At 39.0% G+C, this 16,540-nt stretch overlaps 1 protein-coding gene across 1 annotated transcript in view; it reads right to left on the bottom strand.

The window, feature by feature from the left end:
* The window catches only part of lactbl1b (lactamase, beta-like 1b), a 41,580-nt gene that overhangs the window by 11,744 nt on the left and 13,296 nt on the right, over positions 1-16,540 (bottom strand). The window contains 3 exon segments of the mRNA XM_034205663.1: positions 1,405-1,510; positions 2,695-2,942; positions 16,373-16,530. Of these exon segments, the coding sequence (XP_034061554.1) occupies positions 1,405-1,510; positions 2,695-2,942; positions 16,373-16,530 (512 nt within the window).

Genomic DNA, 16,540 nt, shown 5'->3' with positions numbered 1-16,540 from the left:
TGTGGTGTTTAGCCTTTACGATCCCTTCATATTCTGCCCTAGCGTGTCCAAGCACAATCAGCGTCTCATGCAATGGGCTCTGATTGTGCAGGACTACAACAGTAGACACCCATCATTAAAGGGCTCAGAGAATGTGTTGGCCGATGCTTTGTCCAGGTTGAGTTTGTGATGTTAGTGTGTGTTATTAGGCAGGTTGCGTTTGTGATGAGTGTGTGTGTTATTAGGTAGGTTTGTCTAGTGATGTTAGAATGTGTGTTATTAGGAGTTTTGTTAGTGTGCTTAGGTTCACAAAACCTGTGGGTTTGTGTCTTAAGGGGGGGAGTGTTACGGCTGCTGCCTTCCTGGTCGTCTGAGTGTTTTCAGCTGTGTGTGTTCTATGTAAATGAGCTGTGCGGTTGCCCTCCCGTCATTGGCTGCCATCTCCTGGTCCGCCCCTGAAGATTGTGATTGGAGCACGCCGGGCCCGACGCACTCCAATCGCAGCGCACAGCCGGCGCACACCTGCTGGAGATTACTACAAAGCTTGGGGACAATGATCACTCAGGAGGCTCTGTTGAGTGAACAGACGCCTCTCGCTACTTGCTCCTTAGTGAATTCTGTTGAACTGTGGTTAACCTTGTGTGATTAGTTAGTGGTTAGAGTAGTTTTTGATTCTGTGATTGTCGCCTTTAGTTTAGCTGTGTTTTGTATAGATTCTTTGGTTAGTTGTACCACTTTTAAAGTGAGGTTTTGTTTCGTTCTTTATATTATTTATTTTCCCTGTATGCCATTAGACTCCTTTTTTAGAGTCCTCATTTTGTTGGGTTATCAACCTGTGCCCTTTTGGCCCTTTTGTTTGTTCAGGCTGCACGCCTTCACTTTTGTTTCACCCTGTTCTGTAATAAAACCACTTATAATTATTACCAATTACATACTGGTGTGTGTTGCATTCCTCTTCCCCTAGTTGGGACGTAACAGCCCTAAACAAACACAATTAGATGACAAGATGGATAAAATCACAATGTGCTCATAACATTAACTTCAGCCAGCTGGTGGTTAGCTTAGTCTAGCATAAAGACTGGAATTAGGGGAAACCACCAGCTGGCACTGTCAGAATTTCTCAAAATGCACTCACCAACACCTCCAAAGTGAACTGCTGGCTGTAAGTTAATGTTTACTCAACAGACATTGAGAGTTGTATCGGTCTTATCATCTAATTCTTGACAAGAGAGTGGCTAAGCATATTTCACAAAATGTCAAACTTGTACCATAAACAAGTAGAGATTACACAATATGTTGCTGTCAACACAATGAATGTCTCTGCCCGATCAAACACATGCACTTTTCATACAATTCATTATCCCAGTCTGCACAATTAAAATACATATTGATATACTGAAATCAACAAAGCATAACAAATCTTACTTAGTGCCTGGGTCTGCGACGAGGACATCATCTTGAAGCAGATTAATTGCAGTTTGTGTTTTTCCTTTCCAAAGCAGGCTTGTGGCCCGTAGTCTCCTGGGTAAGCCTGGATCAGCCCGTGACAGAAAATATAACAAATAAATTATGTTTTCTTCTTCTATCTATCCTGCTCAAAGAAAACACATTTGATTTGTTCTGATGGTTATGGTCATGATGACTTTACCGTTACGTGACAAATTCAGTTCTCAGAACGTTATTATGTTCAGGTTTGCTACCTGGATGAAACACGGACACAGGTTGGGATACATAAAGATGATTATTTTTCCTTAGCCTAAATAAGATGAACAGATAGATGGGTTGGAAAGTTGGAGAGATGATGACATGCAGCAATGTGCCACTGTTAGTATTCATCAGTCACGGCCGCTACAGATGGGACTATGCCAATATTGAAAGACTTATAATTGTCTTGTCCTTGGAGATTCTCTCATATTTTATTCATATTCATTTCAAAGATTGAAAGCCTCTTCAGATAAGCAAGTGCCTGTTTGTGAATGGCAACAGAAACTCTTTTGCAGAGTCAATATATGGATGCAACTGCTGAAAGACTCGAGCAATAAAAGTACCTGAAATTCAGCTCAGAAACCTAATGCTTAATTTCACATATCCGTTGCAATCTCTCAATACAAACTAGAAGATTGTTTCATGAGTGAGTATTAACATATGTTAATAATGTATACTATTATTATTATAGTTAGTTATAACCAATTATTTTCTCAAATAGTTGATTGATTGCAAACTATTTGATATACTATATGAAATGTTTGGCATAATGTGCTTAAATATGACCTTAACAATGATTGGAAAAGTTGCATGATCATTTTCTGTTGATTGACTGAATTATATAAATTATTTGACTGATAGTTTTAGCTCTAAAATCAATAAACAAAAGCAAAATCTTTGATCCTCTTAAACAAGAAACTGCAACCTGGATGTTAACATTTAACAAGCTAAAAAAAAAAAAACATATATCACAAGCCTCTTCTTCTTATTCGTCTTTTATTTAAATGTATTTTTGTATACAACTCTTAACTTTCATAGGTCAGCTCCTGAAGGTTTAGATGTGTCCAAACCATAGACTGTATCCAAACCTATATATATATACAGTCTATGGTCCAAACACTAAGACCTAAGGGACATACAGTACAATATGTGCATGCATCTCAATGCCTTGTGTTATATCCATAGACTGGTTATATCACAGAGGCTGGCTCTCTAACCCTTTGTATTTACCTGAGAGCTGGCTGGCCATCCTGCGCAGAGTGACTGAGGAGGAGCGGATCTGAACCTCCCCACTGTCAAGAAATATCAGACCGTCTGTCACGTACTTCAGCTCCGAGTCCCGCGACTTCCCCAGGGGGTTTTTGATGGTAAAGTTCTCCACGTATTTCTCCAGAGGGTCATCCAGGGAGCCAATCTTCCCGTCCTCCCACAGTTTGTACAGCATCAAGGTCGGGAAGATTTTGGATAGGCTTGCAATTCTGAAAAAGAGATAAAGGAGTAACGTGATTGTTTTTTTTTTATCTGACAGAACACATTTCTTTATATTTCGCACACTGCTTTTGTTTACTGCAAACACTGAACATGCAAACAAATATTGTCTGCTATACTTTTGCCATTGATGCAGACACATACAAGTAGTTCAGTACAGGATCAATAATTGGTTACAAAACAAATCGGTAACACTTTATATTAAAGGTGGGGTAGGTAATTTTGAAGAAACCAGTTCGAGTGCGCTAGAATTTGAAAATACACAACCTGAAAAAATCTGCCACTTCCTTACAGAGCCCCTCCTCCAACACACACGAACGCGCACATGACCAATGAGGGCACGAGATAAGTTTGTGCACAGATGGAAGGCTGACAGGCAGGTAGGCCATCCAGTTATTTTAGCCGGGCCGGCTAAAATGATTGGTCGTGCTTTTTACAGCACTACGGCTTCCACAGATGAACATTTTTTTAATGGATTTTTTGTCAAAGCACTTAAGATATAAGTGTTAATTGTGTCTAAATAACTCAAAATTAGATATTTATATCTCAGAATATGTTTTGGGGTATTGACAGTTCAGCTACCAATAGCAAGGTGATATTGACCTGTATGTTTCATATTTGCACATTTATATTTTTGTAAATTTGTACTGAAGGTTAGACAGGAAACCGGGTACAGGAAGTAGGAGAAAGTGAACTGAATAGCATGGCAGTCCTTATTATACATCCATGATGGCAGTAGACATCGATGAGTAGACTGCTATGTTCCCTATTACATTACATTACATTGCATTTAGCTGGCGTTTTAATCCAAAGCGATTTACAATAAGTGCATTCGACCAAGAAGATACGAACTTGAAGAAAACAGAATCATATAAGTACATCAGGTTTCATAGAGCCAAAACATTTCAAGTGCTACTCAACTGGCTTTAGATAAGCCAGTCCTTTATTAGTATATACGTGCTTTGTTAGCAATTCTTTGTTAGTAATTATATCGCTCGAAGTGGAGTCGAAAGACTTTTACTCTGCAACCTGAAGAGTAAAAGGGTCAATTCAGTCAGAAAGCAATGACTGTAAGTGTAAGTTTAAGCCTTGAACTTACACTGTAAGGATTAGTAACATGTATTGTGTTTATGTGATGACATTTGGAGATGTTTAAACACAATGAGAAAATGCGTTAGCATTCGCACTAGCGTTAGCATACACGATAGCGTTAGCATACACGGTAGCTTTAGCATCAAGCGGCAAACTGTGGGGTAGAGCCGGGAAGCCAATACGGAAGTGCCACACACTGCAGTTCATATATTGGCCGATAGGCGATGGCTGCAGAAAGGAGCAATTTCCATAGACCCCCATGTTAAAATGCCCAACTTTACAGCAGAAAAAAACATGTTTCTACCCCTGGCTCCATACATTTTATTATCGATATAGTTAGATTCCACCTTCATGATTATGGATCTGTGAGTGAATTGTTTTCTAACGCGACCCTTTTATTTATATTAGGTCTTAAAGTTTGTGCATAAAATAGGGCGTGGTCACATTGAGTGACGGCTCTGTCAAGTGCCTGCCGCTGTTAGCTTCTTGTCTCTCTGCTAGCTGCTCCGTGAAGCTAGCTACAGGGACTCTGCCTGCTCAGAGTTCATCCAGGAAACACAACTTGTAGCCGGCCGTGGTTGTTTGTTCTTCATGCTTATATATCGGACTATTGTGACTCGCTCTGCGGTTAAAACAGACGGTGCATGAATGCGGTTTTGTGGTAAGTGAAATTCTAGTGCTTTATTTATGTATTAATGATTTTAATCAGCCACGTAATGAATGGTAAGGCTTGGGTTAGCATGTAAGCTAGTGGTAGCTACATCGGTGCTAACGATTGTAATCGTAGCCTCCAAGTTAAAATCATAGACCGTATATATAAAGGTTACAACGAAATAGACAAGTGTTAAGTGGGATAATACTGTTGAACAAACGGCTTCTGTTTGAGGTTGATACAATAAGGTTACATCCTTGTAACTTAGAGATATTTTATTATGTAGGTAGAACTGTATGCATCTAAGGTTAATTTAAATTGGCTATGCTCAAGTATGTAGACAAGCTAATGTCGAAGTAGTGTATGTGAAATCAACCTCACAATAAGATGTGTGTATATTACAATTATTAATGTCATATTTCAAGATGATTACTTAGATATTACAATATGGTTGGTTGAGCTGGAGTTCATTATTGAGCTTACACGTTAACGTCACAGTCATCTGAAGAACGAACCCAAACCTTGTTGTTTTTATTAATTGCATTACCAAATGGGTATCAAATAAACAGTAAGCATTGGTAACACAACTTCCAAAGTTACAGTAAAATAAAAAGGCCCCTGACTCGGACAATACACAATCCAACATGTTCAACAGAAGAGAATCAGTTATATTGTTTGTACACATGGTACTTTATATATATACATACATATGTACTTTATATATATATATACATACATATGTACTTTATATATATATATATATATATATATATATATATATATATACATATGTACATGTGTACAAACAATATAACTGATTCTCTTCTGTTGAACATGTTGGATTGTGTATTGTCCGAGTCAGGGGCCTTTTTATTTTACTGTAACTTTGGAAGTTATATATATATATATATATATATATATATATATATATATATATATCTGTTTGTTTAAGGTGTCCAGGTGATGCAGACAGGCTGGACCAGAGAGTGAGAGACAGAACTGGACTCCTCACAGCAGTGAACTTCAACACAGGTACAAAGACTCTTTTTTCATACTGTACAAAGAATCAAGAAAGATATTGGTTTAAATGAATGAAGTATTGACTTGAATACACTGATATACATTCCATTAAACAATACTAGATCACCTACACATCAGTTAAGTTGAGGGTTTTTTCCATGCAAAAAGTTACATTTAGATGATAACAAGCAATATGACTTTGTCAGCTTTCTAATTTAATGTATTGAAGGCAAAGATATTTAACACATAGTGAGAACTGCTATTATTTATCTCTCAATATTGTCTGTAAAAAACGTGGTAAAAGTTATTCTTTCAGTGAGACAACAGAGCAAGCTTCTACAGTTGCACTACGTTTTGATAACAGTTTAATATTATTTTGATAATAACATATATTTCAATGTTGATGAACTTCATACTGTTCATTCATAATCTGATTGTCTTTGTAGCTCATTATTGAAATAAAAAAAAACATTACAATTACAAAATAATTATATCTACAGCCCCTAAACACACAAACACACCTCTTTCATAAATAACACACTTGTTCTGCAATAATACGTTTTATGTTTCCTGTCATTTTTGTTAGGAAAGGACATGCCTGAAAGACAGGACATGTTCTCCTTCTCTGAGGGTCAAGAAGAACATCCAAGAGGAACATTAAAAGCTGATGTTATGAGATTTTAAGACCAGTACAGGACATTCACTAAGAAACTACTTTTATTGTAAAAACAGTCAGCTGATCGAATGCAGCTATTTCCACATCTACACTCCATCAGCTGATTATTTCTATTTGCCTCACTTTATGAGCTTCACAACATGTACCTTGTTTTGCAACGTCACAAATAAATGGGGCCAATCTTCAGTCAGATGTGAATGTGTAATCTAACATTTTCAGTAAGAATAATGGACAAAAGGAGTGCAAATACAAATACAATTTATTGAAATGTGAACCAAAAGTTAATCAAATGTTTTAAATATAAAGCACATATGGACAGAAGGTGTAAACCTATTAAATGTATTAAACACATTTAGTCAAATAAAGTGACCGACTAGGCCTGTGCAGTTGGTATCAGCTTTGCCCAGCATGGGCTCCTTCATCAGCCCTGGTCCTCCTCGCAGAGGAAAGACCCTCAGTCCTCTCCAAACCAACAGACAGGACGTCCATCACACTGAGGTTTCTCCCTGAAGTCTCTGCAGCTCTCTGGACACCAGGCTGTCTCAATCCGTCCACACTGAATATGAGATTGGGAAAATGAAAATAATAAATGCTTTAGACAATAAGAAACATAAAGTTGACTGTTGAGTTGCTCAGTTTTTTTAGATTGTCAATACTATTACTGTATAACTAATATCTCAGGTTAAGAGGCACATTCAAATAAAGATTGGTCTTTAAATACATTTTGTCTTTTGAATTGTTTGTCTAAAGTCAAGGATCTATAACTGGTACTTAGTTTTAATGATACAGTCTGGTTATTATGCTGTTTGGAGGAGGCCTCACAGGTAAGAGCGCTAACTAGCTACCATCACATGTACCTTAGCTTGACTTAAATGTATTAAACGTATAGTTAAGTGATATCAAAATATAAATAACTAATGTCATGCAAACATATTAATATTTGCTTGATTCCAGTGTTGAATTTAGCACAATTGCATACAAACGTTAAGGGGTTTTAAGATTCTGAAGTATTATGCTAAAAGCTCAATAACTTAGATTATTATTTATAGTTTTGCTGAATAGTTTCATATCCGCTTACCTTAGAAACGTAAAATGCGACGGCAGCGTGCAGATGGGGAGCATGTTAGCTTAGCTTGGTAGCTTCAGCTAGCTCTGGAACTTCCAGCTAGGTGGCAGGAGGTCCCGCCTCGGCTCCGCCTCTTTGCCCTTATTTGGAGCAGGCGGGAGTTGAACTCTGGCGTCACTGTCGAGCCGTTAGTGGCCGACTCCGCCTACTAAGGGCTTCACGGAAACTCTGCAGAATCCTATGGGTGAAGTCACGGACCCTACGTCCATTTATATATACAGTCTATGTTTAGCATACACGCTAGTGTTAGCCATACTAGCCTAGCCTGTATACATGCGTATTGCACAGCTAGCATATTAGCTATATTTACCTTGTTTACACTTAGCGGTCCCATGTGTTAATCTGTGTATGTTACACTTGCTTGTATTAAGTGCCTTGTAACTTATTTTTTGTATAGTTTCACTCCGTTTGAATGTCAGGAGCATCATGGCTGCTCATTCCCTGGCTCTCAAAAGAGTTTGGCTGGCTGTTTAATCTATGTTCCACACTGAGACAGTACAACACAGAGAGAGAACAGTACACCTATTGTGTAAGTACATACAAGCAGGTCACACAGTATGATCATCAATACATAAACTCTGTTAAAAATAAGTTTTTATTAAAAAGTACAGGCTGCATACTGTATGTGTTCTCAGCCTTGGAGAAACTTGACATGTTTTGGTATGTGTCTGAACCTCTCTTTAGTGGTTCATTAATAAAACAGACAGTTCAACGTGTGCCTACTTTGTTCATGTGCTGTTGAGGTTAATTTCAGTAGTTGTGTACTATAATGTATTTACAAAGTGTGAAGAGGAGGCAACTTCAGAATAGGGAACCTGTTCAGGTCAATTAGAGTCAAACTACTAGCTTATTGGTTATGAACAAGACTTCACTTTAAAATAGGGAACATGTTCTTAGATATAAATACCTAGTTAGAGTCAAACTACTAGCTTATTGGTTATGAACAAGACTTCACTTTAAAATAGGGAACATATTTTTAGATTATTATTTGGCCCATATTGAGCAGAGCATATTAAGACCAAAACTCATGTACAACAACTTCCTTACTTGCAATATATAAGCACTAATTAGAGGGTTATTGAGGAAAAACTCTCAACTAATGGCCTATTACTTGTAGAATATGGTCATGTAGAATAAGGCATTAATAAGTGTTTTATAATGACTAATAAAAGACCCAATATACTGCTAATATGCATGTTAATTAACAACTAGTTGATGGTTAATTTGTGTACCTTAATATAAAGTGTTACCAAAAAATCTATAATTAAGTTGTTTTACAGGTGAATGGGAGGATAAGCTAAATTATCCTTATTTATAAGAATCAAACACCAAAATATAATTAAATTTAACAGAACAATCATATTTCAAAGATTGTTGGCTTAGTGAGTGCAATAAAACATATTTTCTTTTAGGTAAAGGTAGATGTGTAAAATTATTATCAGACGTGAGTTACATGGTAAATCAATCTCTGGCAAAAACAGATAAAATAATCATCTTAATAAACAGAAAATGCAGCCAACAATTTTCATTGCTCCCAGGCAATTAGTAGACGCACAAATATTTTATTTTGTAATTTAATCATCACAGTGTGCAGTGCCTTTATTTCAAAGAAAGGGAGCTCACGTTGACAACTACTAGACATAACATTGACTGCGTCTGCTGCTCTAAACAAAGTTGCCTGCTGCGGCAAAAATTACTTAATTTTAGCACTTTAGTACATCTCAAAGAACTCAATAATTGTTTATGTAACGACTTTTACATTTCACGTCTTTTCAAAATCAAATGTGCGCTACAGTGCACAAACCTCTTGAGACGCTTGTTATGAAACGACTGATTATGATATATATGTTTTATGTTATGTAGACTGATGTAACTATTAACCTTTACAGTATTTTCCACTCAAACATGTTGTATAACCAGAGGTGTAAGGAGTACTGAGATCTTTTACTTAAGTAAAAGTAGAAATACCACAGTGTATATGATGTGGTATAAGTAAAAGTCCTGCATTCAAAATGTAGCTTGATTCATAGTACAAAGGTACCAACATTTAAATAACTCATCATATAGAATGGACATTTTCAAAACAATCATAATAATGTCGAAATTGATGATCCTTCATGTGTAATTTTGGTGGGATAAAAAAGGTGGGGCTGACATTAATGACTTTGTATACTGACATTTTAATTAATAATGGTAAATGGCCCTAGTTCATCACAATACATCAGTTGATTTGCCTTTTGTATAAATAATCTAAAGCTACGTGTTGTGATGTCTGTTTTCGCTTCCCCTGTCGTGAGTTCTGATCGCTCAGTGGTGATACTTATATGTCTGGAATCTGTGGAATCTCAGCTTGCTAATCGATATCTTGTCTGCATGGATTTGATAAGTAATAAGGGTATTTTACCTTGAGTTCTGTGCTAATTGCGTTAGCATTTTTTCGCTCAGGGCTAATTCAGAGCCTTTGTTATTACCCTTTTGTTTGGTTTAGCTAAAATGGTTTCTTCCCGTTAAGTGAGTATGACACATTCATAGTTTATTAAATGTTAAGAATTTGAAAGAATGTTTAAGGATTTTAACTCAAATCTCAAACCCACAATCCTACGCTGTCATTGGAGGCAGTCGCAATTTCTACAGACTCGCACTACCTGTTAGCATCTGGCATCTGTTAGCATCTAGCTCTCCTGCTCACAAACTTTTAGCCATCCCTGCTTATACAAGTAGTAGTTTTAGTTGTCTGCGATCTGCGGAAGCCTACTCCCACCTGTCGAGTACGGCTGTACTGAGGTGTTTTTCCTCCGGAGACGTCGCGAAGAGACGGAGCGGCTCCACCTGTTGCTGCATGCGATCTGCGATTTACGGAGGCCTGCTCGTCGCGAAGAGACGGAGCGGCTCCACCTGTTGCTGCTTGCGATCTACGATCTACGGAGGCCTGCTCCCACCTGTAGAATACGGCTGTACTGGAGAGGTTTTTACCCCGGAGTCGTCACGGAGAGACGGAGTGGATCCACGCTTCGCGCTTGGCCTGCTTCCACCGGGCGTGTGCTGCTGTGCGGAGGAGGATTTTACCACCGCTGGGGCCTGCTTTCCACCTGTCCTGGTTCTGCTGTTGCAGAGGCCTGCTTTCACTCCGGGGATACCACGGAGGGACCGGAGCGCTTCCACGCTGCTGTTTTCGCCTGTCCTTTGCTGCTGTGCTGATTTTGCTCCAGAAACATCGCGGATTCTGTGTGCTGGTCTGGGAAAATGGCCCATATCGGGATTCTGCTGTGCCTGTTAACTGTTTTGGACTATGAGAAGATCTCTAGTCATTCTGAGAAGTCTACTGGATTCAGGTCTGTTCTGCCACCCGCAGAGGGCATCCCCTGCAAATGTTCGGATGTGTTCCTCAAACAATTACCGGTTGCCTTGTCACAGAAAATCTGCTCGACAAAATATGTTTGTCTTTTTTGTTTTCTTGCAATGATGGTTCTTCAGGACTGCTTCTTAAGCTCAAATCACACTCTCGCAGACTTTTCCGGTGTTTCTAAAGTAGATGACAATGTATGTGTGTCGTTTAAGAGGAAAAGATGCCTGTTTTTTTTGTTTATTATTACTGTCAGGAAATGTACAACCTAACCCTGGTCCGCCCAGTAGTAGTAGTCAGATCGCTACTCCTGCTGATTTTAAAGCTAGGTCTGGGTTGGGTTTCATCCACTTGAATGTGCGCAGTCTGTTAGGTAAACTAGATTTTGTCCGTATCTGGGCGAGCTCGACTGATGCTGACGTCATTGTTTTATCAGAAACATGGCTAAACAAATCTATTTTGGCCTCTGACATTGCCTTAAATTGTTTTAATGTGTATCGTACCGACCGGCCTAATAAAGGTGGTGGCGTTGCCATTTATGTTAAGAATAAGTTCAGTGTAACCACATTAGTTTCCAAATCGATCAGTAAGCAATTTACATTTTTAGCCATAAATATAGAAGTGGCAAAGGGTCAACAGGTCATGGTAATGAGTTGTTACAGACCCCCCTCAGCTGTCAAAGACTCCTTGTCTTCACTAGCAAATCTTTTATCACAACTAGACTACAAGGAAATAGTGCTACTTGGAGATTTTAACTGGGACTGGTTAACTGCAGTGTCAGAGGATTTTAAAAACCTTTGTATCTCTTTGAATGTTACTCAGATTGTTGACAGTCCTACTCGCCCTAACATTAAGTCCCCTAATAAATCCTCCCTAATTTATCTCATTTTAACTAATGTTCCCCATAAATATTCATCTGTGGGAGTATTTGCAAATGATCTGAGTGAACACTGTGTTGTAGCCACAATTAGGGACACTAAGGTCCAAAAGGTTAAACCTCGCATTATTATTAAGAGAGACAAAAAACATTTTGTGGAGCAGGGTTTTGTGCATGATCTGTTTGATTTTGATTGGGGTAAAATCGATCTGTGTGCTGATGTAGAAACCGCATGGTCTTATTTTTATCTTGGTTTTATGGAGATCATTGATAGACATGCACCCCTGCGTACATTTAGAGTAAAGGGACGAGACAATCCTTGGTTTTCTGCTAATCTGTCCAGTCGCCTTCATGAGAGAAACAAGGCCTGGGCAAAGGCTAGGAAATCAGGCTCAGAGGTAGAATGGCTGCATTTTAGGCAGCTAAGAAATAGCTTCACTTCACATATCAAAAGTGCTAAATCAAAGTACTATCTGTCAGTAACCACAAAGAATCTGAATAATCCTGGAAAATTTTGGAAAGCCATTAAATCGTTATCCACCGGCGATATCCGTAATGAGCTACCTCCGTGCATTACCACAGCATCTGGCTCTATATCGGACAGGGCTACTATGCTAAATTGCTTTAATGAGCATTTTGTGTCCTGTGGTTCTCTATTTGATTCTGACACTAACTCTGCTTCTGTGAACACTACAGTATGTGACTCTGAAAAACGTGTGTTAGAAAACCCTTTTAGTTTTACCCCTTTTACTGTTGATGTTGTTCGTGAAGCTTTAACCAAGTTAGATCCTAAGAAACCGGCTGGCCCGGACAACGTAGAACCTTTCTTTTTAAAGATAGCTGCAGATGTTATTGCTCCACCTCTCACTACTCTTTTTAACCTCTCCCTCAGCACTAACACAATTCCAAAATTGTGGAAGTCAGCGTATGTCCTGCCTTTGCTAAAAGGAGGTGAGGCCACCTTATTAAATAACTATAGGCCAATCTCTAAGTTATTAGTTCTGGCTAAAGTTCTTGAACGCTTAGTGAGTGAACAGGTAAAGGTGTTTTTATGTACAAATGACATCCTGTCTAAACATCAGTCAGGCTTCAGAAAGCAACACAGCACCATCACTGCCACAATGAAAGTGGTGAATGATGTGGCGAGTATTTTAGATAATAAGCAGAGTTGTTCAGCTCTATTTATTGACCTTTCAAAAGCGTTTGACACCGTCGATCATCGCATCTTAAAGCAGAGGCTAGCCAGTATAGGCATGTCCAGCCATGCAGTGGGGTGGTTTGTGAACTACCTCTCTGAAAGGTCCCAATGTGTTCATTTTGATGGGCTGTCTTCTGAGTGGTTGGACATTGCAAATGGTGTTCCCCAAGGTTCTGTTTTAGGTCCACTTTTATTCTCCATCTACATCAACAGTTTAGGTGAAAATGTGGATGAAGCTACTTTACATTTTTATGCGGATGATACCGTGATGTACTGTGCAGGTCCCTCCATTAAGGAGGCTGGTGTTAAATTACAGGCTGTTTTTAACATTATTCAGACTCAGCTCTCTGAACTAAAGCTTCTTTTAAATGTTGAGAAAACCAAGGTAATGCTCTTTTCTAAAGCTAAAAAAACACCAGAGCCTGTTTTAGATATTGTAACTACGCAAGGAATACAAATTGAAGTGGTTACCTGTTACAAATACCTTGGTATCTGGCTTGATGATTGTCTCACTTTTAAACTTCATGTCAATAACCTGTTTAAAAAGCTGAGGGTTAGGCTAGGTTTCTTCTACAGGAACAAGTCCTGTTTCTCGCTTGAGGCAAGGAAAAGGCTAGTCACTGTGACCTTTTTACCTGTGCTGGACTATGGTGATTTAATGTATATGAATGCACCTGCCAATTGCCTGGTCAAGTTAGATGCTGCGTATCACAGCGCACTAAGATTTGTGACAAACTGTAAAGCATTAACCCATCACTGTACCCTGTATGTAAGGGCTGGTTTGCTTTCACTAACTGTACGGAGGCTCAGTCACTGGTACATTTTTATATACAAAGCCATGTTAGGGAAACTTCCATCTTATATCTGCTCCCTGATCTCACGGAAAATTGTAAGTGGCTACTGCCTGAGATCGAATGCTGTGGTTTTATTAAATGTGCCAACTGCTAGGACTGTCTTAGGGAAGACAGCTTTTAGATGCGCAGCTCCTCTGTCTTGGAATAGTCTGCAAATTAAATGGAAACTGAACAATCTGGTGCCACTAAATGTTTTTAAAGCTCGGTTGGATGCTACTCAATCGGAAGCAATTGGTACCTGTTTATGTGGATAATTATGTAAATGATGCTGTATGATGTCCTTTTGTTGTTCTATTTATGTTTTTATGTTTCATGTGGAACTACTTGAGCAGGTCTCCCTTGAAAAAGAGATCAATGATCTCAATGGAATTTATCTGTATAAATAAAGGTTTGAAATGAAAGGAAGAAGCCCTCAGACGCTGTTTCTTGCAAGATGTTGCGTTTTGCATTTTAGTTAAGTACAGTATTTGAGTAAATGTATTTAGTTACATTCCACTACTGTGTATGACTAACTTTTACCATTTTATTTAACATATAGAAAGGGCTTTTGATTATTCGTGCTCGATTTTTACTGTATTTTATTGTGTGGCTACATAGAGTGCCACAGAGACGCGTCCTAAATAAGTGTGATATTAAATAGTAAATCATATCTGTAATGAACCAAAAAAACGTGGTACTTCAAAAAATACCCTGTTAATTGCCTTACACTTTCCCACAGATCTCCTTCGAATGAATATTTTCCTCTGGCAGGCAGGTCTATAAATTATCCCCTAAAGTAATCCATCTTGAAATATTTACAATCAGTGCCTTCGATCTGTGCCTGCAAAGATTCCTCCAATCTGAGAGACAGGCTGGCTCATTCTGACACTAGAAACCACCTAACACTGTGTCCTCGTTTTCTTATAAACATAATAATCGAACACTGAGTACTTCACATGGGAGAATACACTTTAAAAGTAAATTAGAAATGGCAGGAGCACACATGTTGTGCTTAAATGTCCCAGTTAAAGTCATTCAGAGTTCGGCACCGTCCTTTTTTCCCTATAGAGGGTTTTTCATGTCGCTTTTCTTTTCTAGCACACTCTGAACATTAAACTAAGCCTCTTCAGCGTAATCATCAGACGTCCAGGGGTAACATGATCCCTGTGATGCTCCGACATCAATTTCACATCTGTCAGGTCAGCTACTCTGCAGATATACACTGACTGAAGAATATTTATATCCAGAGCTTATGTGCCCATTACAGTGAATTAATGTGATCTAATAATGCTCATCCTATAATAAACACGCCGCCTCCTCTGCAGCACAGGAAGAAGATGTTTCAGAATCAACTACAGAGTCCATTAAAGGAAAAATAAAAAAGGTAGCTACTGAGGACATCAAAGTCAGATGGAGATGTGGGTTTTTAGTGACTTTGAGGAGTTAACACTGAACACCAGTTTGATTCCTGGCAGCAGGAGGTTTAAACAGTCATTCTCGATAATTAAGCAGAATCACTTAAAGAGGCCTTATTATGATTTTAGGGGTGTTTCCCTTCCTGTAGTGTTACAGTATATGAGTGTTTGTGGATGATAATTGTCTGCCAATGCTAATATCCCATAGTTTCTCTACACACTCCCCCTGGATGGCTAAGGGGCGGGACATCTCTAATGGCGCATTTCCACTGCAGGGCCTCGCACGGCTTAGTACGGTATCGTTAGGCCTTGGTAGGCCAGGCTCACTTTATGCTGTGTTTCCATTACAGTTTAGTAGCTGGGGCAGTAACTATAGTAACGCAGTGTAGGCGGAGCCGTGACGTCATCTTCAATGCGAACCACAGAAAACCAACATCAGCCGTTAGCTGTTAGCACTCAGAGCTCACAGCTTCTCATATCTATTCAAAAACTAGACAAAAGTTAAACAAGTACAAACCACAGACTGTCTGTGTCATGGCGAATACAGTCGCTGGTTTATTTATGTCTGTCTAGGCCGTTGTTGTGAGTGTAGACGGTCGGTGCATATACTGCGTTAGCTTAGCCGATCTCCATTCAGAAAACACGCATTGTAAAAAGGTTTTTCGCCTGCCGTCTGTCTGCAGACTTGTCAAAGCATTAATTCATGGTTTTTACTAACCGGTATCAGTATGTTGTTACTTCGGCATCATTTTGAAACGTGTAATTAAATCAAGGTAAAATATGTTCATTTTGTTGCAGTTGTAGCCCCTTTGCCAGCGATTCTCTCACTAGTTTAGCATATTTAGCCCGGAAAGAACCTGGATTTTGGAGAGCCAGAACAACTGTGAGACAGTACCCGTTAGCCGGAACTACCCCTAGTGGAAACGCAACAAAAAACGGGCCGGGTTTGGCACGGCACGCTTAAACAGTGCTACGCGCTGCAGTGGAAATGCGCCATAAGTGGCTGACTGCTCACAACAGAGGTTTCAGACAGAGGGTGAAAAGAGGTGTAGCACAGGCAGTATGAGAAAAAAAAGAGCTTTTTGAACATTAAAGCATTTAAACATGTCACAATAGAGGCACAAAATACAAATATGAAGCTAAAAATGTGTATTTTATAACATTTTAAAGTTTTCATCGGGTACCCACCTGTAAATTGTGTACTCATTTGGGGCACCTGAGAGAGGGTCACTGCTATTCCTTTTTCCAAAGTTACCAGTCCACAAAACAGTGTCGTTTAAGATCACAATGGCTGACAGTGAGGGAAGGCTGACGGGATTGACGGTCTGTCGAAGCAAAGCATCCACCTGGAAGAGA

This window comes from Gymnodraco acuticeps, unplaced genomic scaffold, assembly GCF_902827175.1.
Source record: "Gymnodraco acuticeps unplaced genomic scaffold, fGymAcu1.1, whole genome shotgun sequence".
In the NCBI taxonomy this organism is placed as follows: domain Eukaryota; kingdom Metazoa; phylum Chordata; class Actinopteri; order Perciformes; family Bathydraconidae; genus Gymnodraco; species Gymnodraco acuticeps.
Note: the sequence above shows the minus strand (reverse complement) of the source record. Positions and strands in the feature narration are given on the sequence as shown.